At 42.0% G+C, this 24,400-nt stretch overlaps 1 protein-coding gene across 1 annotated transcript in view; it reads left to right on the top strand.

The window, feature by feature from the left end:
* Positions 1-680: 680 nt before the first annotated feature.
* The window catches only part of ATP8A2 (ATPase phospholipid transporting 8A2), a 326,264-nt gene continuing 302,544 nt past the window's right edge, over positions 681-24,400 (top strand). Inside the window, exon 1 of the mRNA XM_054050686.1 lies at positions 681-812. Coding sequence (XP_053906661.1) covers positions 734-812 — 79 coding nt within the window. The 5' untranslated portion in view covers positions 681-733. The remainder of the gene's footprint in view (positions 813-24,400) is intronic.

Raw genomic sequence — 24,400 nt, 5'->3', positions numbered from 1 at the left:
TAGGGTTGGAAGGGACATTAAGGATCATCCAGTTCCACCCTCCTTCCCCCGCCGTGGGCAGGGACACCTCCCACTAGATCAGGCTGACCAAGGCCTGATCCAACCTGGCCTTGAACACTTCCAGGGATGGGGCAGCCACAGCTTCCCTGGGCAACCTGTGCCAGTGCCTCACCACCCTCATGGTGAAGAAATTCCTCCTTATGTCCAGTCTAAATCTGCCCCTCTACAGTTTATACCCATTGCCCACAGTCCTGTCACTACAAGCCTTTGCAAACAGTCCCTCCCCAGGTTTCCTGAAGGCCCTTCAGACACTGGAAGGTCGCTATAAGGTCCCAGAGCCTTCTCTTCTCCGGGCTGAACAACCCCAACTCTCTCAGCCTGTCCTCGTACGGGAGGTGCTCCAGCCCTCTGATCATCCTTGTACCCTTGCTCCGGACCCCAAAGTGTCAGTAAAACACTCTTTTCACCTTTATAGCCCTCCAGGCCCGTCTCGGCGGTGCCTTATGTAAGGCTCCGCACGGTCCCGGGGCCGGGGGCGGTGTGACCGGCGGGCAGCGCCTCGCCGAGGCGCCGGCGGCCGCGGGGCGAGAGGCGGCGGGGAGGCAGACGGAGCCCGAGCCGCAGAACGGCGCAGCACCGCCGTGGCCCCCGTCCCCCCAGTCTCCCCCCGTCCCCGCCGTCCCCCGCCCCGCTCCCGCCGCATCCCGCCGCGCGGGGGGGCCGCGGCCGCAGCATGTCCCGCAGGGCCGGGCCGGCCGCCGCGCTGAGGATGCCCCTGCAGCGGAAATCCTCCAGGATCCACTCGGCGGCTGGTGAGGAGAGGGCGAGGCGGCGGGGACGGAGGGAGGGAGCGCCGGGGAAGCGGCGCCGGGAGAACGGAGGCGCCGCCGACACGGCCCGGCCGCGCCCTCCGCCTCCTCCTCCTCTTCTTCCTCCGCCGCCGCCGTGTTTGAGTCCCACGGGAACCGGGCACCCTGCCCCCGCGCCACTGCGCCCCCCGGGCACCCCCCTGGAACCACCGGCATCCACCCTTAGAGCCCCCACACCCACCCCATAGAGCCCTCGGCATCCACCCAATAGAGCCCCCAGACCCACCGCATAGAGTCCTTGCCACTGCCTCTACCCCATAGAGCCCTCGGCACCAACACGATAGAGCCCCCAGACCCACCCACAGGGCCCTCGGCAGAGCCCTTGCCCCTGCACCCACCCCATCGAGTCCCGGGATCCACCCCATTGAGCTCCTGCCACTGCACCCACCCTGTAAAGCCCTCAGCACCAACCCCATCGAGCCCCTGACACTGCATCCACCCCATAGAGCCCCCAGACCCACCGGACACCCACTCAGTAGAGCCCCCAGACCCACCGTGCACCCAATACATAAAGCTCCTGCCACTGCACCAACTGGACACCCACCTCTTAGGGCTCCCAGCACCCACAGCCACCAGTCACACAGCCAGTGGGGCCTCTGGCACCTGCATCCGAGCAGGCACCCACCCCACAGGTCACCCACATACACACCCACTGGGCACTCACCTCACAGGGCCCCCGGCACCCGCACCCACTGGGTGACCAGCCCCAGGGCCCCTGGCACCCACCAGGCACCCAATCCATGGGGCTCCCAGCACCTGTACTACTGGGATCCTGCACCCACTGGGCACCCAGCCCACAGGGCCCCTAGCACCCACACCCCCCAGGCACCCAGCCACAGGGCCCTGCACAACACAGGCACTGCTGGCCCTTTTCCTGAGCCACTGGGGCCAGGCAGGTGATGGGCAACCTCCAGTGCTGAGCCTGGGTGCTGCCTTCCTACCACTGAAGGGGCAAGGTGTTGTCCCCTATTCTTTCTATGGATTCTGGTAGTTTTGGACAGGAAAATTCCTTGGTGTGTAACTGGTCATAGGGTCACACTGCCAGAGGAGGGGAGGTAGGGGTGCCCCGCACCCCACAAAGCCAAGTCAAGGGCCTCCAGACTGTAGTTAGGAGTGGGGAGAGCACTGGGCACTGCTGTGATCTTGCAGAGGCAAGTTTTATGGTTTCTCAAGTGGTTCATTTAGGAAAATGATTTCCAACACATTCATAAGAAAACAGACAACATTGGAATAATTTGAAGGTGCCATTCTGATCTCAAAGGACTTTTGTGGGACCAAGGTGCATTTGGAATTCACTCATGATATCTGTTTTACTTAATGATAGCTGAAGCCTCAGTGACATTGTCGGTGACTTACAGACAGGTCCAGGAAAAGGCTGAAATACCAGTTCCTGTGCAAAATATTTAAGTGCTTAGTACCATCGCTGCAGTGAGTAAGGGTGCAGTATGATGCTCCTTCAGCACTTTTTATTTGAGTAAGGAATATGCTTCTGAAGCATATTTCCTCATCAGCTTCACTTTGGGTTAAATCTCAGAGCACTTCAGACAGCATTTGCTGGATTGCTTTTGAATGATGCTGAACTGGAAGATGTCCCCTGTGGCTGTGCACCCCATGGAAACAGACTGGAGCTAGCTTGAAGGAGAAGCCACTCTGCCTTTGGTTACTCTGCACAACCTGGTCACTCTACTAATATTCCCCTGTTTGGCCTCACTGCTTGCTAATAAGGTCAGAACCTGAGGGACCTCTACAGAGCTGCTGAAGTAAGCAGGATGCTAAGCAGAGAGGTGTGTAATGCTAGCTCATTGGTAAAGTTTCAGAGTAGGATTTAGCACATTACCAGCTTTACTTATCCTCAGTGTAAGCCATTCAGATGAAACAGTTGCAGTTAAGCAGATTCCACTCTCCAGTGCTTGAGGCTGTGTCCACTTCAGCAGTCAGTTCTGACATCCTGGCCCAGAGCTGCGCTTCAGCAGCTCTGTTTGCGACCTGATGTTTGGAATACAAACCTAGGTGCCCTTACCCATAATCAGCCCTTCAGATGCTGAATTCTTGCACTTGAAGAATGTTTAGCTTGAACATGGGCTACAGAGGAGTCTAAGCTTCAGCCTTCATAAATCATACTTGTGGATCTAGGTGGTTAGGCTACCTCTCAGTCATGCTTCGTGTGCCTGATATTCTCGCTTGGATTTATCTGTACACAGATTTAGATTCTTGTGTGTTCCTTGTATTCCACATAAATGAAATCCAAATGAGACAGTACTTTGAAGAAAAATGGGGCTTGCTGGTTAGTGTTACTATCTCTGCTTCTGTTGCTGAACAATATTTTTCCGAAGGATGACAGAATAATATCTAGAATAGGTACATATAATACCCATAAAAATTTACATGATATAGGTTTGTGTAACTTAATACATAGACTTATTAAATAATATGATTGTAGTTGACGAGTAGATCAGTGTCTAGGAGTTGCCACCCAGAAGGTCCTGCCTTCCCCCTTCCTGCATATTCTCGTTGCTTTGCTTATGTCAACATTAGCACCTGGATCAATGCTACTGTAGCTCGCTACTAGTCTGTATGATCTGAAATGGCAGCAGGGAAAAGACAAAGAAAGGCAGGAATGCTCTGATTTTCACAACATGCTGCGGCTGGGTGTGCAGACCTGCTGCCTGTGTGGACCGAACAGGTTCTTACAAGGGGCTCTGGGAATCCAGCTGTATAAGTACATGTTTGGACACTGAGCCACTGTCAGCTGAAAATCAGTTCAGATGTGATTATGTGATGGCACTGCGAAATCTGAAGACCCTTCCCGAGCTGAATGGAGTGGAGGGGTGATTGGTCACCCTTTTGTCATCTTTAGTTAGGGTCAGGTAACCCTGTCTTCATCCACTGTGGTTTTCGTGGCATCAATGTGTCAGAATATTCTATCTTCTTTCCTTTTTAGAAGAGATGCTTTTTGCTTTAAATTCTTGTAGTTTGTTTACTAGTACTGCTTACACTTGAGGGAGTTTTAGTAATCTTAAAGTTTTAGCTTTTAGTTAAGATTGTAGAGACTTATTTTCATACTGTGTAAAGTATTTCACTCGCTTGTAGATGTTATTCTTTAGTCAAGAACACTACCTCTGTGATGGTCTAACCATGTCTTTTCCCGTCATAAACAATTGCGATTTTCTATCCTGCTACATTTTGTAGTGTGGCTTCCACAAGGTGATAGTACAGTATAAAATGTAATTGGTGTATTTGGTAGAGTTTTAAACCGACTTAGCACTGGTACAAAGGACTTCACAGAAGAGCAGATAATGTGAAAAGGAGAATTTAGGGATAATGAGTCACTTCCTGCCACTCAAATGATCAGTCCTCTTCTTTTTTTATGCATTTGCTCATTAATCGATTTTTTTTTTGCTTTGTACAACTAAATCTTTTTTTTTGCTGTAATGTTGTACCAGTGAGCTAAATTGATTAGATTTAAATTATTCTCAAAGTCTTCTCTGGCTCTTTACTGTTGGAACCACAGACATCAAAGACTAACCTGTTCTCCTTCCTGTCTCCTTATAGTCACTAAAAATAAGCAGCTGTCAATAACACATCAGATGATTACACAATAGTATTTTTATTTTTAGGGCAAAATTTTTGAATTCCAACTATAGAGTGGATTAAAGGTACAAATGATCTTGGTGTCATTTGCTGTGGTCTTTTTCAACTGCTCAGTGGTGCACAGTGGCAGGAAGAAATATTTTTAGTGTAAAAGTAGTGACAGAATTCTCTCAGGACATGAGAAGCTGAAATATAAATATAATTTCCATACTCCTTTTATATAATTTCCATACTCCTTTTATATAATTTCCTTACTCTTTTTATATATTTTCCATCTACATTTCCCATGAAACATTTGCTTATATTTTATGGTATGCATTTAGTCTTAAGAACAGTGACCATCTCATAGAGTCTTACTGCCTTCTGGTTGTGAAGGATCCATCTTTTTTCCTTTTGTCAGAGGAATATCTTAGAAAGAACCTCTTTGGGCCAGATCCTGGCTTTGTGCTGTGATAGTACATTACCATGACTGCAACTGTTGGGAAGTGTTATACAGAGCAGTTATAGTTGCACACAGGCACTTGTGTCTTGCTCAAAGCTCTAATCTGTAGTCATTGGCAGGTTAGGCAGAATTGCTATAAATATATGTAAAACACACAGTAGGTGACATATTTAAAGTGAGCTTTGCACTATTTGTATACCGCTGTTGCTCCTTCAAAGAAGGTGTCTTTTGGGATTGCGCAGCTCTGGTTCAGACAGTGTGAGAAGCAGAGCAGAGACTGAAGCTTTCACCATGAAGTTCATTCAAGTCACCTGTACTCATGGGATGACTGCATCATGTTTTGCAGGCAAATTAGCAGTTCTGAATACATTTTTAAGCAAACAAACTCCATGAAAGAGGTCAGCACTGATGATGAGGTAACAGATTCCTAAAATATTAACATTTAAATGTTTAACTGAGAGGAAGAGCCCTGTTCTGCTTTGAGAAATGTACCTGGCGGATGTAGTGACAGTGGGCACTAAGTGGAGGGGTGTACTTCCTCAGCAAATGCATTTAATACCCATTAATGTTACCAGGAGTTACAGAAATGTCTAGCAAGACAACTACAACCACAATATAGACAAATAGAAATTCAAGCCTGTGAGGAGAAATTTTTCCAGGTGAAGGCTAAAGAACCAGTGTGTTTATGCATGCACTCAAACTGTGTGGTGGTAGTTTCATCTAAGTATTACAGAGCACCCATTTCTTTTCATCCATGTTTAACTGGCTCATAGTGTAGTATAATGTGCAGCTTATTCAGTCACATCAAAGGCCCAATCCTATTTCCATAAACACCAGTGACAATTAAGTCTTTTCAGCAAGACCTCATCACAATAAACCCCATGTTTTATGTTGCTGTGTTTTTATAGTAACACAAAACTGAGTCTTCTCAAGCAGTGCGAGATCTTGCTCAGCTGTGAAGTGAGGTGGTGACAGTGACGGGGCTAACTGGAGGCCAACCTGAACTTCTGGTGTCTTGAGTAACTCACTTAAAGCTTGTCTGGCTGTGACAGTTTGTGTTAGGTTGGGAGGAAATTTAAAATACCTCTGCTTATGACACTGAATTATAAAAAGATGCTGTATGCACAGTTGCTGTGGAATAACTTCATTTGTAAACAAGGTCCTAAGTCGTGTGGCAGAGGATATACTTTTTTGCCTTACCGTGGCAGGAAGAGGTGAGGTCATGAATAAATCCATTAGAGATCAAACCACTCAGATGATGGGAAACACATTTAATTAGGAGTTAGTTGAAGAGATTTAACTAACCATTAGTTTTTAAGGTTAAATATGAAAAGTGTTTAATAAAAATTTCCACTTCATATATGAACTCTTACATTATTTGACCAGATTCGTACCTCCATTGAAAACATACACATGTATTGTTTATTTATAGGGATGATTTTGTTTCTTCTCTGTACCATTCTGTCTCTGCAGGACTTCTGTTTCAGATTTTAGTTCCCTAGCAGTATCTGCTGTCAGTGTACTTCCCTGTGCTGGATGAGTCAGTATCCTTCTCATTTTCTGGGTATATCTAAAAGTAGTGTCTTGCTAGTGTGATTTGGCAGTAATGCTGTTGTAATTCCATGCAGGATTAAAACATCTGACAGTAAAATGATTGCAAGGAGACCTGGTTGTCTGCTCAGAGTCTAAGAGTATCTCCAAGACAATGAAACTGTACTTAGTAGGTACAGAAGGAATAGTTGTGCAGTACTGTATTTTCATTGCCACAAGGTTTGAATACAATCTTGATCTCTGCTAACTTTATAGGGATTTTTTACGACAGCTCACGCTGACTCTACATTTCAGATGACCATCTGAAAACTGATGGCACCATCTCAAGCTGATCACTTTCCAATTAGTTACCAATTCAAAAGGTGTTTTTATTGTAGTGAAGACTTGCTGAGGGCCCTATGAACAACCATGTCATCCATTGCTGCTTTTCTGAAAGGTTGTCAAGTGATACTCCGAGGACTTGCTACATGATGGCACCCTTAGCTGGTTCATTTCCCTTTGACCATTCTTCTTCGAGCTGTCAAGTGTGCCCTCTAAATAATCTTTGAGTCTCCGAGGACTTACATTACTTCTTGTGAAGTAATATTCCAGCAGTCTATATTAGCTTTGTTATGATAATAGATTACTGCTTCATATTCGTTTTCCTGTACTGTGTTTCACTGTGGCACATTTTAATTAGTTTGTAGTAGTACAAATATCAAAACATCTGTTACAGGCAGTATCTGTATAGCTTGTTTGCTGACAGGTTCTTGTAAGGGATAGTTAATCACAAAATCTTTCTTGTATGTATAGCTGGTAGAACAGAGCAATATATCAGACTCTGAAAAGACAGTTGAACATCTCTGCAGCGGTAGCTTTCTCTTTCTGAAATAGCCATTGGAGGTGGCTTGCCTTTTTATCAACGTAAATGTTTTCCTTTCAGTCTCATATCTTTTCTAGGTAAGCCTTTTGGAGCATTTGCCTATACATATGACATCACATCTGGAAGCTTTAGATAACCAATCCTCAGCTGGTATACTCAAAGGAGAATTTGTGAAAGATGGTTTACATTGTTGAAGACTGAGAAAAAAAAGCCAAATTGTATAAAGTTGCCAAGTTTTGTCTCTCAAGGCAAGGCGTGATAAGACAAAACTGACATGATGCAGATTTTAATGAGTGAATCAATCAAACTACCTATTTGCACTCCTCAGAGAAGGAACAGTATCCATAGAGTTAGAATGTCATGTACTTGTATATGACATTCAGAGGAGGTTTTCCAGACAGCTGAAGGCATTTCTTAGCAATGTAGTTATCCTTGGACTGAGCACTAAAACCAGTTTAAATCAGAACATGCAGTATAAGTAAATTAGTCTCATGTTGTGATGAAGAATCACAAGACACTGTGGATTTTTAAAAACATTTCTACTGCTTTCCACCCTCACATATGATATTTTTTAAATTTGTAGTTCTAGTTCACAATTTGGAAATTGTTGCACTGGGGCATCACTGCAAAGCACAAACGAATGAGAACTTGTTTTCCACTTTACTAAAATGGAAGAGCTATGATTGGGTCAGACTTGTAAATCATAATACATCCAACAAATTATATCAGTTTATTTTAGCCAAAGGTTTAGACTGATGAACCTACCTTCTTTTAGAGTGTTGCAAATCAGGATTAACATAACTGTAATTGGTGTATAGGTTCTATAAGGGAGAGAAGACAGCCTTGCATCTTGTTTAATACTGACTGGAAGGTCTTGATTTTTAATTCCTAATCTTTCGAATGCAGACGACCAAACCCATTTATTTTATTTCATGAAATAGGTAGGTAGCCATGAAGAGTGAAAGCAGAAGTGTTTATCTACTTACAATAACACCACTCTGACTCATTTGCTGCTTTGAATAGAAGGAGGGCTGGGGTGTTATCTCCTGCTGACCTAGCACCGTTCTGCCTGTTCATACAAAGCACAGTGAAGGCAATCTAACATCCTGTGCCTGTGAGATCTAGAAACATTCAACTCGATGCTTATAAAAAAGATGTACAAAACAAGTACCCCAGGCTTTTGTGTGCCTTTAATTACTCTAACCAAATGTCACCTGAACAAATGCAGTTTTTATGTGAGTAGGAGAAAAAAAAAAAAAGCAAAGTCAACAGCAGCCATCATAACTCTGAAATCGATACGGAGGCTACATCTGCATTTGTCACATCAATCACACAGATAGGAACCAGAAGTTAACCTGGAAGCTATAAACTGAGAGCCAGTTGTCATTTACTCAACGTTTCTGCTTCACTGGAAAGGCTCAACATAAGTTCCTGCTTCAGTGGTCTCGTGGATGCTGAACTGAAATACATTGACCTCAATTTTGGTGCTTTGTTTTGAAGAGGGACAGAAAGACAGGAGAATTAAGATATGTGGGCACACCCCAGATTGGGGGGAGAACTGGTCCTGCTTCACAGATAAACAGTCAAATCTTGTTCTCACAGTGTCACTAGTACAAGCCTGCACCTGGAAGCCATCCTTGTGCCATTTCTCTGCTTGGTCATAGGAGGGAAGAGCTTTCATTAGAGTTTACCAGGCAGACAGGAGGAGAGAGTGCTATTGTTCTCTCTCCCCGCCCCCAGTCAAACTCATGCTAATCTTGTGCTGCCTGAAGAGCAGCGACTTTTCACTTTTCACTCCTTAACTAAAATCCTGACCTTTACTGAAGTTTTCCCACAATCCTCAGTAAGTGATGAGGTTCTTGCGCTCTGTTTTTCATCTAAGTAATTTTATTTATAAATCTGAAATTTGCTTATCTGATCTTTCAAAATATTTTAAACCCTACAAATCTTCATTAGGATAACAAAAGGGGTCCCTATAGCTGGTATTTTGCTCGTGATTAAGCTCTTCACAACAGAGTACATAATTTCAGTTTGACCAATACTTCTACATTTATTTTGAGCTTCACAGTATTTTGGTATTTCACTTACCAGCTATCAAACGGAAACTTCTGTCAGCCTAGCTATCATCTCAACAGTTAAAGTTCTGTACCTATAGTGAAGAGAGAGAAAATTTATTTCCACTAGAGGATAGCGCTTGTGCAGGAACAAACTTTCACAGACATTTAGTCTAAAAGTAATAAGCATATTTGTAAATGGCAGACAACTCTTCAGAACAGCTTTCCAGAAGAAGTGGTAGAAAAGAAATCTAGTTTGATCTCATAACTGAATTTGATTGGTATACGTAAAGGACTATAAAACAATCATCTGGAATGGGCAGATCTGAACTTTCTAAACAGGCTTTTGCTTCTGTGTTTTTAAACTCCAGGTAGAACCAGGAACGTCATGGGCAGAAAATAGACTGTATGCACTGATCTTCCCCAGGAGCAGGTTGTAAAATAGCACCTGCACTTACTATCTGATTTTGATTGAGAAATAAAAACTATCAAACATAGTATATATTCCAGTACTCCCTTTTTACCATGCTAGGATTGGGATGATCCATGTGATGTCTACTGCCATTTGAGCTTCAGATTAATTTTGCAGTCAGAAATGACTAATAATTATTTCGGAAAATAACAAAAAGTGCATGAAGACAGCATGAGAACTGCTGGAAAGAGCATGAGGGCAGGGGAGGAAGGAGGAAGTCAGTATCCCTAAAGGTCCCATGAACAAGAACAAAATAAATCAGTTTCTCTGGAAGCCAAAGAGGACAACAAGAAGTCACTGCAAGCAGCACAGCCATGACGGTCTGAGGGTATAGTGTGAACTGATGAAAGAAAATGCATTTGTCCCTACAAACCATACATAAGTAGAGAACCTGTGCCCTTCGATTTTTCTAATGTGACTGTATGCAGAAAGAGATATAAACTCTGAGAGTATCTCTGTGCCTAGACCATATTTTTTGACATCCTGAATTCCAGTCAATGTATTTTTTTCATTCTGGAATACGGACAGGCTTTGGATACAGCTGGAGATCAAACCACAAGGCATTTCTTTACATTAACTACCCAGAAATTAGGATGGCACGTGTCTCCCAGCCTTCCTAATGCCAGTTTAACAAGAACTTCCTCCTGTAAGTTATACTGCGTGCTGTCAACATAAAACTGCCCAGCAACACAGATGATGCTTTCCATAAATGAATGCTGGGGAGCCCTGCTGTTTTGGGTCTCTGTTAGCTGGAGCTGTGCATCTTCCATACACTGCATTCCTCTGTTACCATTCCCTCTCTTTTGACAGAGTATCTTACAGGAGATATGCAAGATCCCAGATCCTATAGTAGATCCAAGAAGGTCTCTTTAGTTGCAGGATCTCCATTGAAAGCAGCTGAACAGGAAGTCTGTTTTGTCTCACAGCAGATGCACTTGCCATTTAAATCACTATCCTTTTCCATCACTGAGACTATACCATCTCCCTCAAGTGTGCTTATCCACTTTGGTTCTGGTAGAAGTTCAAATCTGGCATGGCATGGAAGAGAGCAGTAAGTCTTCCAAGCCTGGACGGCAGGAGAAACCTCAACATTCCTAATATGTCACTATCAAACAAAACTGTTCATCCAGGGCTCCAAAGAAGAAGATTCTGCAGTCTTCAATAGTGGATGGCTTTGCTTAAGTTTTGGCCTGCTAGCTGATCCCCTAAACCATTTTCTTTGAGGGCTTTTTGCCAAAACTGTGAAGAGAGAAAAACTGGAATAAAATAGCTGCATTAATAGGTCTGATGTGATTTTGTTGAGACAGTGCAATTCTGCACTAGTGCTGAATAGGGAATTTAAATAATTTAGTGTTCTGTTTGGTACTTTTGGTTCAGTAGACAGCCGAGTTCCCAGGCTCTGCACACTGGCTATTCCTGATATGACTGCTGTTGTTTAAAGAGACCTTAAACTCTTTTATCAAGTTATCAGTGCTATCGCTGAGGCAAGAGCTAATCTTATACCTTCTTCCTACAGGAACCTTTTTTTATTTCTTTAAATTGAAGTCCCTCGTAGGACACCCAGCACTTCATACAAGGACATCTTGCTAAACTTCTGTCTGATTCTATTATAGGCTACAAATCAAATCAAGATACCGTTTTTACTCACAGATGAGATGGTAAGATTTATACTTCTGTGGCCTAGTTCATGTCTAGGCAGGGCAGATGGTACCATTGGAGTGTACACCATCATTAATTTGGGACTCAGCAGTTGTAAACAACCATTTTTTTTTTCATCAGAATTAGTGCATGAACTAGCATTCAGTTATGAAGTCTTGGTACCCTAAGCAGAAGCCACAAAATTTACTGAGGTGGAGAACGATGGTGGTGATGTTCTAGCTTCTGCCTTATTGGGGAGCCAAAGCGGTTTCACTTAAGTTCCAAGTATTTTGTCATCAGTATCTCTGGACCAAGGGAACAACTTTAGTTACCTACTTCATAGGGTCAAAATGAAGATTACAGGCAGCTGTGTAATGTTTGTATGGTGTGGGGAAATAGAAGGTGGTATGCAAAAAATTTTCTTTAGTCATGTAAGTTTGCAGCCATCAGTGTTGCATTTTTTCATAGTTGTCATCTGGGTTTGGTGAGGTTGACCTCATAATATCAAGTCCACGTGGATATTCTGGGAAAGACAAGCAGAGAGATGAACATGACCTTTTATTTAATCCTCTATTTCTTGTAAAGGTGTACTTTTTCCAAGGATATTTCATAAGCTATATTTCTATAGTTCTTTGGCATTATTTCTTATTGTTTAAATAGCTTATTAACAGTGGTTCTACTCGTACATAAGCAATTGTAATAAGAAAATTGATATATCAATTTTTATAGATGAAAATTTGAGGAGAGTGCTTAACAGACCAAAGAAGGGGGAAGGGAAGTCCTACATTAAGAAGATTGGCAGGGCTTCAACTAGAAGACTATGCAGTGACTGAGGCTATAGCCAAAAATAGAATTGGATTAACAGAAGAAAAGCAAGTAGCTAAAACTAAGGTCAAAGCAGAAATACATGCTTTCGCATCATCTCATACAGCAAAGGACAGGAAGAGAAATTTAAGGCATTTTCATATTGTATACATCTGTAAAAAGGAAAATCAGTTCATACTAAGACTTAATAAGTCATTAATTAAGAAGTCAAGAACTAAGCTTTATAATATGGGAAAAAAACACAATAATATTTTTTGGTTGTTAATGCAAGTTTCAGCATGTATATTATTACAAATAAATTAAAAATAAGCTGTAAAAGACAGTTACAATAATACCAACATTTGCAAGATAAGGAACAGTAAAACTAAGTTATCTGAAAATGCTCATTCAGGTGGGCCAATATAGTGGCCATTCAAGCTGAATAGGTTGTGCTTTAACTACTCCCCAGAAAGTAGGCTTAAGTAGATACAAGTTCTAACCAATGCCAATTGCTACAGGTCTGTTTACCCTAATGAGCCCCAACCCCTTACTTGTGAGTGAGAGAAGCTAATACACACAGCTGGGAAGACTTTTAAAATGAACTAAAAGGTTGTGTTTATAGAGGTTTTGGTAGGATAAGTTGTAGCACATAGGAGGTTTGTCCCTTCTTTTAGCTTTGGATTTCGATCAGGTAAGTTTATTTTTGGGTTTGAGTGGGGGAAAGGTTACAGTTGTTAAGAAAAATGTATTATTAATGTTTTCACCTCTAGTGCTGTGAGACATACACTGGTTATCATTACCTTTTCTTCACTGTCCTATGTGGAAAAGCTGAAAGCCTGCTTTTCTGATAGGAAAGCTTACTCAGAAGTAGAACAAGGGTCTTGTAGTAAGTAAAGACTACATCTGTTTTTACTGTGATGGTTTGGTTTGTTTTTGTTTTTTTTTTTTTAATTTTTATCTGTGATTAGATTTTGCTTGGTAAAAGCATAGCTAAAACTTAAACCTGGAGTACAACTTGGTTGGACTTGATGATCTTGGAGTTTTTTTTCAATCTTAATGATTTTATGATGGCAAACAATTACAAATATGCCAGAATAATTCCTTCCTGTGGATAATTCCATGTTCCTATTGCTGTTATTATATGCAGATAGGTTATGTGAAAGGAGCACTACAGTGGTGGCTCTCAACAGCTGCATGGTGAGAGTTATGTTATAAATGAAAGGTATACTTAATGGGAGAGACTCCTTCAAATTTATTGGGGCATAAGGCTAATTAATGGTGAGGAACTAGTGTTCTAACAAAGATTTTGATATTAAGGTGCTAACTGAATAGAAGGGGTTTCTCTCCCTTGAGTGGCTTTACTTTTCACAACAAAGCAGAACAGGTATGTGGAAATAATGTGGCGGTAATATTTCTGAAGACCTCTAAAGGTAGTGTAGCAAACTGGTATTTACCAGTTGGGGACTTTGCTCATATGTGAGCTTATATCTTCTTTACTAGTTTGTGGAAGGAAGAGCAAGAAGGCTTCTAGGCTTTCAGAGAAAATTGCTGTATGGAATCTGTCCCTAGTAGTTGAGAAAACTGTCTGCTTGTTTTCATCTTTTATTATATAAAACGAAGCTTATACTGGGGATGGGAATAACTATTTCCCATTCAAAAGGTGTCTCCTCATTCATGAAGGAATGAGAAACTTAGGCAATCTGTAGTTCATTCAGGAATGGATACAGTTCAGCACTGTATGAAGATTGTCTGAAACTCTGTTCTGAAGAGTTTAGAATCACCATTCCTTTCACTGAACAGAAGGAAATGAAAGAGTGGCTGAAGTCTAGCTGATAAGACTGTCTGAGGAATGAAACATCAGTGCTCATTCTACCCGGATAGATGCACTGTCACTGGAAGTGGAGTCAGCTTGGTGGTGTTGTTTGTCTTTCAGCAGTAGCTTGGGCTTATTTTCCTTTCCTCCCTGGGGCTAAATTTGCTATGAAAAACTCCTCCATACTAGCATGTGAGTCATAAGCATAATTTCCTCTAAGTCCACAGCAGCCTGTGGAATACTAGATAATTAAATACTGAAAAGGTCTGTGATTCTTGTCTTTGCTTATTCTGGTAGCAGTTCCGATAAAACTTTGCCTATTGCAGGCAGGTTACTAGAGTGTCTCAAAAGTGACAGATGGATACAGTGCAAATATACTAAATTCTCAGCAATGATGGAATAGGCCAAGCTGAATCCTGATCTGGTAAAACCCAAACATTTAATGTTTTGGCAGTGACAAGCCTTGCATGAACCGTAGCAGGAGACCTGTATGGTTGTAGTCCCAGCTGGTCCCATCAGTATAACTTCCTAAATCAAATTCACTGTCAGCAGTCTGCAGCAGTTCAGGGCCTTATCTATAGGCTTCATAGAAAAATCTGTAGAGTTGATCATATCTTTCAGAGATCCAGGCACTAATACTCTTATCTCCCTATACAAGAGAAAGAAAAGGAAAGGATACTTCTAAAAGTCATGCAGTACAGATGCTGCAGACAAGACAGCTGTTCTAACTAGCTTAATAAGGCTTATTATGCTGGGATTCTTCTAGTAAAAACTTTATTGGGGAAAACTTTTCCAGCTATAGTTATTATAGGACTTCAGCATAACAGTAGCGATAAATAACATTTATTGCAGCATCAAAATAACTCATAACTATATTTTTCGTATAATGTGCTTCAAAGGGAAGTAGAAGGATCGCTATAAGGTTCTAGCTCAATATTTTCTTTGCATTCCTGATCTGATCCTCTGACTGAGGCTGTAAAGCAGAGATAAGACTGGCTGAAACTGCAAAACCTGTAAGCCTCTTTTGTCTGTCAGTGGTGTTCTTGTCATGCATGGGACAGGCAGAGGCGTTTGATGGCAGCTTTTTTCTTTCCTTGGTTAAACATAGAACTGCTGTTGAATTTTCTGTTTTGGAAGTCCGTTTATGTATCTGTTAAACTAAAAATAAACTTGTTCTACGCTCAAGATTAAGTACACAAGTATGTCCTGAGCTTTGTGCAGATGTGTGCCTTTTTTAAGCTGCCTTAAACATTATTAGTTGTGCTCTGGTTTCGGTAGTCCTTGGTGATACAGATGACTTAAAAGCAACATGAGAGGTTCAGCAATGGTTCATCTGGTGCTCAAGGCCAAGAGTACAGTAACTATTTTTCTAGGTCCAAATATCAGAAACCTGAAATGCAAACACCTACTCCTCCACTTGCTTGCTGTAACTTCTCCCTTGAGAAGGTGATGGTTTCAATCTAGCCTCTAAGTCTCCTGGAAACTGCCAGGTGTTGGGAGTGGGGAGTGCTGTTAATTCTCACATCAGCATAGATGTTTCTGCTTTAAGATGGTTTAAAAGGAAGAACATATTTGATAGTGGCAGAAAATTAGTCTCGGGAATGTACTACCTCTCTGCATGCCCTGTGTTGTGTTGGTGATGTAGGATAGCAGAGTTGCTCTGCAAGATATCTGTTACTCCTAGAGCTCTGAAATAGTTAGCCTGAAGTTTACTTCTTCTTCCTGCAGTTAATAGTCAACTCCATGTTGTCCACCCTGCATTGAGAATGTTCTTGTTTCTCTTGCTGGAACAGTGTGATAGGTCTGTGTGGGTTATGCATGTGTGGGGTTCAGTGCGGTCCTCTGCATGCTTGGAGGACAGTCCTGCTGTGTTGGAATTGCTGAACAGTCCTGGATCTGAATATGGAGGTTTAAATTATTCTGTCTGATTATCAAGATAGTATTAACCTTATTCCTGCGTTATGTCACACTTCAGCATAGCTAGCAGGCATTACATTAGTAAAATTAGCATGAGTTAAATAAGAAGATGATAGCTGCATTTTATTAGTTAGTACAAAGGTGCTGTTTTCTGTAAGGCATTTAGCTGCTGCATGAGATAGCTGAAAGTATATTGCAATTAGGGACAGTTAATTGGTTGCTGATTTCTTCTCCTTAATAGTTCCAGTAACAGTCCCACTAACGGTTGTAGTGAAGCTTTAATAAATACAATGGGCCACATAACAGACGTAAGCATATGTGGCATAGTATGCGCTATGTTCTCTAGCAGTACCATGCAGTTACATCTTCTATCTGACTTACTATGTGTTTCATCAATGACTTGATAAGTTTTTATTTAAAAAACGTTACTTGAGTGAGAAGAATAGACTATAACTTCATTTTTATCATTATTCCTTTGGTATCTACTTGCTTCTGTTAAGCACGTTTGGAAGAGAAGCGAGAATAGCAGAGCAGTAAGGATGGAGTACCTTGATAATGTGCTGTTCTTGTTTTAATGATAGGTCCTTAAAACTTGTAGTATGATGCTGGGGTACCCTCTTGTGTAGGATCAGAAATGCTGGAATGGAAGGTTCTGGCTGACTGCTTAATCAGTACGTTTCAATCAATCCTTGAGGCTCAAACAGTTCTTCCTAATTTCTTCTGTATCAGTATTGGTAGTCTGTCTGGTCCTGTCCTCTCCTTCCCCTGCTTGCAAAAGAAGGAATGCATGGATTTAAAACCCTGGGATTCAGGGGAGGTGAGTAGCACTAAAAGGAAACAGGGTTCAAGCAAGTGAGACATGACTGGCTCTCTACTTGAGCCTTTTTTAGTGACAGCAATTGGCGGTGTTTAGGTTTCTGTGTACTGTTTTTTTTTTCTTTTTTTGTTTTTATGTTAACTGGAGGGCATATTCAGTTGGTATGAGAAGTTGGCTGGCCTAGTGAAGTCTAAGACCTAATTAGTTCCTGGTGCAAGCTTTTTTTTCCCCCATGAGTCTTTCTAGATCAGTATTTGAAGAACTATCTTCTGATAGTCCTGGATGTTTTTATTGAGGTTGTGGTCATAGATTACTTCAACTGACAAAGCTCTATTTCTGGTATAGATAGTTGGAGTGTTTTTGCTGTACATGTACAGAAGCAACTTTGGAGGTGCAGCTAGCACCTGTGTTTTGTCATATGATATGTTGGCAACTCTGCAGATGTAGACGTGTTTACAGGGAGAGTATGTGTGATCCTACATGGCCTAGATCTCAAGGCTGGAAGACTGCTTTGGAGTACTTGGAGAACAGAGGTTCACTCTGTGATCACTGTTAATCGCTGAGCAACCTGATCTAGTGGAAGGTGTCCCATGGCTGGGGGGTTGGAACTAAATCATCTTTACGGTCCCTTTCAACCCAAACCATTCTATGTATTTATGATTAATGGCTGCCACTGAGTTTTTCCAGCCGCTAGTATAGAAGTATGAGCAACTGTTACCCTCTAACAGGCTTACTTTGAGGGTAGGCTTGATGGTTCTTGCTTAATTTTGACTATAGTGTCTTGATGAATAATCCTTTCTGGAAAGGAGAGCACTCTGTAAACGTCAAGGGCACTTGTGATAGGTAGTACCACTATCATTTAGGAAGAAATGTAACTTTATGGAAAGCTTGTTCTCTCTTCCTTTGTACGTCAGATGTCTTAGATAATGCCTTTTTAAAAAGATATCTACATTTGAGCATGTGTAGATGGGAAGTATTTAAAGCTATACCATGACATCTCTAGGGATGTGTACTGCTATGCTATGGCATAAAATCATAGAATAGTTTGGGTTGGAAGTGACCTTAAAGATCATCTCGTTCCAAACCCCCTGCCATGGGCACGGGACACCTCCCACTAGACCAGGCTGCCCAAGGCCCCATCCAACCTGGCCTTGAACACCTCCAGGGATGGGGCATCCACGGACCTCCTTGGGCAACCTGTGCCAGTGTCTCACCACTCTAATAGTGGAGAAATTCTTCCTAATGTCTAGTCTAAATCTGCCCCTCTCCAGTTTATATCCATTCCCCCTCATCCTATCACCACAAGCCTTTATGAATAGGCCCTCTCCAGCTTTCCTGTAGGCCTGCTTCAGGTACTGGAAGGTCGCTATAAGATCTCCTCTGAGCCTTCTCTTCTCCAGGCTGAAGAACCCCAACTCTCGCAGCCTGTCCTTGTAGGGAAGGTGCTCCAGCCCTTTGTTCATCTTTGTAGCCCTCCTCTTCACCCGTTCCAACAGCTCCATTTCCTTCTTATGTTGAGGGTTCCAGAACTGGACACGGTATTCCAGACGAGGTCTCACAAGAGAGGAATAGAGGGGCAGAATCCCCTCCCTTGACCTGCTGGCCACGCTTCCTTTGATGCAGCCCAGGATACGGTTGGCCTTCTGGGCTGTGAGTGCACACTGCCAGCTCATGTTGAGCTTCTTATCGACCAGCACCCCCAAATCCTTCTCTGCAGGGCTGCTCTTAATCACGTCATCCCCCTCATGTACTGAAAACGGGGATTGCCCTGACCCAGATGCAGGGCCTTACACTTGGCCTCGTTGAACCTCATGAGGCTCTCAGAGGCCAATTCTCCAATCTGTCCAGGTCCCTCGGGATGACATCCTGTCCTTCTGGTGTGACAACAACACCACTCAGCTTGGTGTCATCCATAAACTTGCTGAGGGTGCACTTAATCTCACTGTCAATATCATTGATAAAGATATTGAACAGCACTGGTCCCACTATAGACCCCTGAGGGACACCACTCTTCACAGATCTCTGTCTGGACTTTGAGCCGTTGACCACTACTCTTTGAATATGAGCATCCGACCAGTTTCTTATCCACCTTACTGTTCACCCATCAAATCCATATCTCTCCAATTTAGAGAGAAGGATGTTGTGAGGGACCGTGTCAAAGGCTTTACAGAGGTCCAGATAGATCACATCTCTAGGGCTCTGTACTTGCACAGTGAGTAGCAAGTAAGCAGCACAAATTTGGTGGTAAGTGGACAAGACTATTATTGTTGTGATCTTCAGTGTGTGCTTAATTTTATGGTGCACTTCTGTTCAACTGGTAATAATTATAAAAAACTTGTACCTCAGCAAGTTGCTCTTTCAGATGAGTTGTGGGGGATTCAGGCCAAAGTACCATCTCTGTTGTGGGAATTGATGTGCTCCTTTGCTATTAACCTTAAGACTGAAGCCTGAAGTCCAATTCTTGAGATGAATAAATGTTTTGGTACCTTGCTGGATTTGTAGAAGGTCATGTCGGCAACTTTGAGAACCAAGTTATTGAAACTAGGAAATCTCTCCAAGCTGCAGTTGTTTTTATTTGTTTGTTTTCAATTTCAAACTTACTGGCTGAAGTGTGTCTACTGGAAGAGCAGAAGGTGTTTTCTCCAGACCCACTGACTTTAAATATATATTTTGGTTTTGTGCTGCCTCAGCTGTCTTGTGGGCAGAATCCACGACAGTATTGGGTTTCTCTTCCTGGGCTGTGTGTTCTAGGTATCTGGGTGAATGAACTGAATATTGGTCTCTGGAATGAAAGGGCATCAGGGAGAAGGTATCTTGCCATGACAAGTTGTAGCTATTGCATAAAACTATGGAAACCATCTCTTCTTTGTTTATTATAGCTATGGCTTTTGATTATCAGATTTGACTGCTTTGTTTCAATAGAAAAGAGCCTGAGGTAGAAGCTGAAGGGAATGCCTTTTGCAGAAAGATGAGTGGAGTTGAAATGGTGGAAAAGGATAGTGTAAGACTACAGCAGGACTTGTGAACTGTGAGAAATGAGATGATCGAGGTCTACTTCCAGCTGGAATGGAAGTGTGGCAGTTTGGGGTACAATCACAATCCTCCTTCTCACTGGGACAAAAGTGGTATGTTAAAAGTGTGAGGTTTAAATGTGACTCCAATACTCTTACCTGGCTGTGCCCAGTAAGGGGAACCTTCTGATATAGAAGCTGCTTTCTATGGCATTTGTTTGTTTTAAAACCTTTTATTTTCAGAAGTTGTGATACTGCTTTCTAACAACCTTGAATAAAAAATGAGCATGCAAGCTTCTTCCTCCTGAAGGATGCAGCTAAAACGGTTGTATGAGAACAGAAAAGATGACTTCCAGTCAAATCTGCTCTAAGACAGATGTGAAACAAAGGCTGTTAACAGATGGGATCAAATACCTTAATGCTAGTAGAGGGATGTCTTGCAACAGGAGTTGGCTCAACCTGGCTGTTGTTTAAGGGTCCTATTTTGCACTGGAAAAAAAACTTGCAATTTAATTTGTCCCTCATGCTTTCTGAAAAGTTGGCAATATTTGAAGTAATTTTTGCAGGTCAAAGGCTTTGCAGAGAAGGAGAATCGAGGAAGGCTTCCTTCAGTGGATTGCTCGATTATGACAAATATCAACATTTCCTGATTTTAACATATATATTTAAAGAAAATAATGTGTAACATTAAAAATTGAGTCCTCTGTAGATGTTGTGGCAGTGTGGGCTCTGCTGCATAATTATGGAATAAAGATAGTCGGTTATACTTTTTTCCCATTAAAATTCCATGAACATGAATTGACTGAATCATCTGCAGACCTTAAGCCTACACAAATAACATTAGGGCACAGAATAAGAGGTTGGAAGTTGTTTTTTCTTGTTTGTAGTGCATGTCCTTCCTGTTTCCTGACTTGGAGGCATGCTATCAGTGGCTTGGAGATGATCTGATAAAAATTAACTGAAGGCTGAAAATTCTCTTACTAAATTATTAGAGGTTACACTGTGGTCTCCCTCACTGCTGAGTGGCTCTGAGAATTAATTGCCTTTCCAGTCTACAGTAGAGAACATTAATCTTTGATTATACAATCTAGAGAAATATATTTAAAAGAGAACCTACAGCTACTGTTTCATTATTAACAAATGTCTGTTAGGAGAATTGTCTTCCTGAACCCGAAGGCAGTTCTATGCACATCTGTCAATGCTTGCTGTCATGAGAACAAAACTGGTGCTCAATGCGACTGTTATCTCAAGACTCTTTTGAACAAGTGCTTTATATAAATCTTAGAGAGAGAGATCCTAGAGAGGAGGCAGAGAGTGTGTTTCTGAACTTGAAAAACATCCTGGTAAGAACAAAGGAACAGAAATTAGTTACGCCTTAACTTTTGGCTGGAAAATACTCTCCAATGCAGGTGCCTATAGCGGTTACTACCCTGCTCCTTACCTGCCTTTGAAAAGTTAACTTTATCGTTGGGCAAAATTGAACTAGAACTAGTGGGCCTTGATACCAGTAACACAATTTTAAATCACTGGAATGTACTGGGGCAAAACAACAGTAAAAGGGCTGCATTTTCTGTTCAAACAACTTGTTCTCTGAACAGCAACTTCAGGGAAGAGAATTGAATCTTTAAATTAGATGCAACACCCACCAATCTGATATGTTTTGAGTCAACATGCTAAAGCTTTTTAACCATTTAGGATGAAATAGCAGGTAAGTCTGTACTGGGTGGAACAGTGAGGTGTAATGGATGGAAGACATGACGTTTCATCCCAGCAAAGTTCTGACAGGCTTCAGTGATACTGAATCTGTCTTGAAATTACTCAAACGCAGGCTTCCCAATTAAGTGTTTAAACAAAATGACAAATTTCTATTGTAAGGTATGAAGAATCCAAATTCTTACAAGAACAAGGCAGTTCGCATGTAAATATGACTACATGCAAATATGCAAATGACTACATTCAAGACTTCAGAAATTATTAGCTCCTACAAGATTTGAGTAATTGCTGACTGGTCTGATTTGTGGCCAGTACTCATGAAGTCACCAGAGCAGGAACAAATGCACTTAAGACAATTGTGGTATTTGGTTGCTGGCTTGTAATTCTTCTCATTGATTTGCTAGAAACCTAGCCCATGCATTTACTTGCTTTGCCACACTGAAGTATAAAAAATCAAGAGATACTTACTTTACTGCTAACTGTTCATTTAGTGGAACTCTTACGTTTTAACAACTTGCAGTATTCTGAGCTTTGCTTGTGGCAGAGGGCACTGCGCTGACTGCTAGTCCTGTGCCATGTTTCTCTTTGCCTGCTCCACTGTCTGCATGATGGAAGAGTACCTTGCTGGTCACCAGCTGGTAAATGGACATTTAAACAGCCACTTAGTCTGGGATTAAAATGCTACATGTGCTCAGCACACAGGGAAGTGCTCATGTATTTGAGGGCATGGGCACAGGAGTGTGTTAAAAATCTGAACTTCATTTGTGTTAAGCAGTTTAAACTTCTCATGGCAGAAGACTGTAGAGGAGCACAAGTCAATGCCTACAGAAAGACAAGTTCTTTTTACTAGGACTCATAGCAGTGAATGTGTTGAACTGTGTCAAAAATATATTTCTGGCCTCCAGAAGCACTTGCATTTCACAAATGAAAATGAAAGCATGAAGATGCACTAGAACACTTGTTAAAAAAAAGAAGCTGACATCCAGGATGCTCAGCCTGTGTCATCCCTAGAATATGCTTGCTACTTCTAGTCCTGGACTCTTTTAGCTTGCTTAGTTGCTAAGAAAGAATTTTGCACTTAATCACAGTAAAACTGTATTACATTGAAAGTAGGCTGTTAAAGAGAATATTTGTTTGAACAATATGATCTGAAAGCAGCTTTCATAAAACTAAATTGTAATGGTTCTGTTCAGCTGGGGCCTGTGCTCTTACTAGATGCGTAGGGGCCTGTCAGAATTTGAGAGATTAAGAATTAAGGTTTATCTTTAAACTGAAGATTTTCTGCAGTGCTCCACTTAAAGTTATTTATCCACTTTTATTCCTGAGTAGTGCATATGCTGGGGAAGGCCCAGAGCTAACTACTAAGGCAGGGATATCCTGTCTAGATGAGCTCCTAGTCAGGTGATCCTGACAGACTCATTCTTGCTCCTATGTGCTTTGACCACTAGCAGCAGCGGTAGTTCAGGCCCTTGCTTCGCTCTTGAGCCAGCATCTTCAGATACCTTTCTATAGCAGAATTGCTTGGTTGGAAAAGCCCTTTGAGATCAAAGCCCAACCATACCTGTCCACTATTCAACCATATCCCTCAGCACCTCATCTACATGCAACATCCTTGAAGATTCACTTCAGCACAGTAAGACACTGAAATGTAATACCCTTGAAGAGAAAATTAAATTGAGCAAGTAGGAAAAAATTACTTTGAAGTTTTAAATATATATAGCCAGAGTTAATGTCAATATTTGCAGTTGGAATGCAGTTTTGCTTTGCATTACTTGAACAAATCTTTTCTCCTTTGGAGACTTGGAATTGTAGAAGTGAAATAGATCTAGACTTAAAATCCATTATGTATGGCAGGCCAACTGAAATCCCATATTTAACTTGAAATTATTTTATAGTAAGGCCAGCTGCGAAACCTTGAAAAATCATTGGTACTCTTAGAAAGTCTCATCACTAGTTGCTCACACTTCCTGTGCAATGTGAGGGAATCATAGAATCATTAAGGTTGGAAAAGACCTCTAGGATCATCCAGTCCTACTGTCAGCCTAGTACCACTGTGCCTACCGAAACAGTGTCCTGAAGTGCCGTATCTATAGTTTTTTTGAGCACCTAAAGGGATGAGTGACTCCACCACTTCCGTGGACAGCCTGTTCTGATCCTTCACCATTCTTTCAGTGAAGAAATTTTCCCTAATATTCAATCTAAATGTCCAGTTGAGCAACTTGAGGATGTTTCCTCTTGTCCTACCACTTTTTACTTGGGAAAAGAGGTTACGTTAGAAATGTGGAGCAACATTAGAGGATAGGAGCAATGCTTACTCTGCTTCACGCTTCTGATAGTCAGCCATCAGCACAGATAGATGAGTGCAACAGGATTGGAAGTTTGAATGCGAGCTAGTGGCAGCAGTACTACTGATAGCTGCAGTGATGTCTTCTTTAGTATGTTTGGCCCACAGGTGTTACACTGGGCCAAGGTCTTTTGAACTGCGAGTGACCTGTGGAACCCTCAACTCCCAATTCAGGAACTTTCCAGAAGGGTCTTCTATGCATGTGCTGCTTTGAGGACTTACCAGGTGGGGGTACCACACAGGCAGGGTGAGATCACGTCTCTGTGTGCAGCGTATGGTAATGATGGGTGGAATGTTATCAATCAATAACCCACAGCAAAAACCCCCCATGCCTGACTCCTGCCCTGTGGGCTATATTTTCTGCTGGAATCCTCACTGGATTTGGTGGGTGGTGACTAATTTTTTTTTTTTTTTTTTGTATTCCCCAATTTCTGATTTGTTTTCTCTTCCCTCCTCCCCCTACCCCCTAATTCATCCCTCAAATCTATTTTGCTACTTCCTG

Source organism: Cuculus canorus, chromosome 1, assembly GCF_017976375.1.
Source record: "Cuculus canorus isolate bCucCan1 chromosome 1, bCucCan1.pri, whole genome shotgun sequence".
In the NCBI taxonomy this organism is placed as follows: Eukaryota; Metazoa; Chordata; class Aves; order Cuculiformes; family Cuculidae; genus Cuculus; species Cuculus canorus.
Note: the sequence above shows the minus strand (reverse complement) of the source record. Positions and strands in the feature narration are given on the sequence as shown.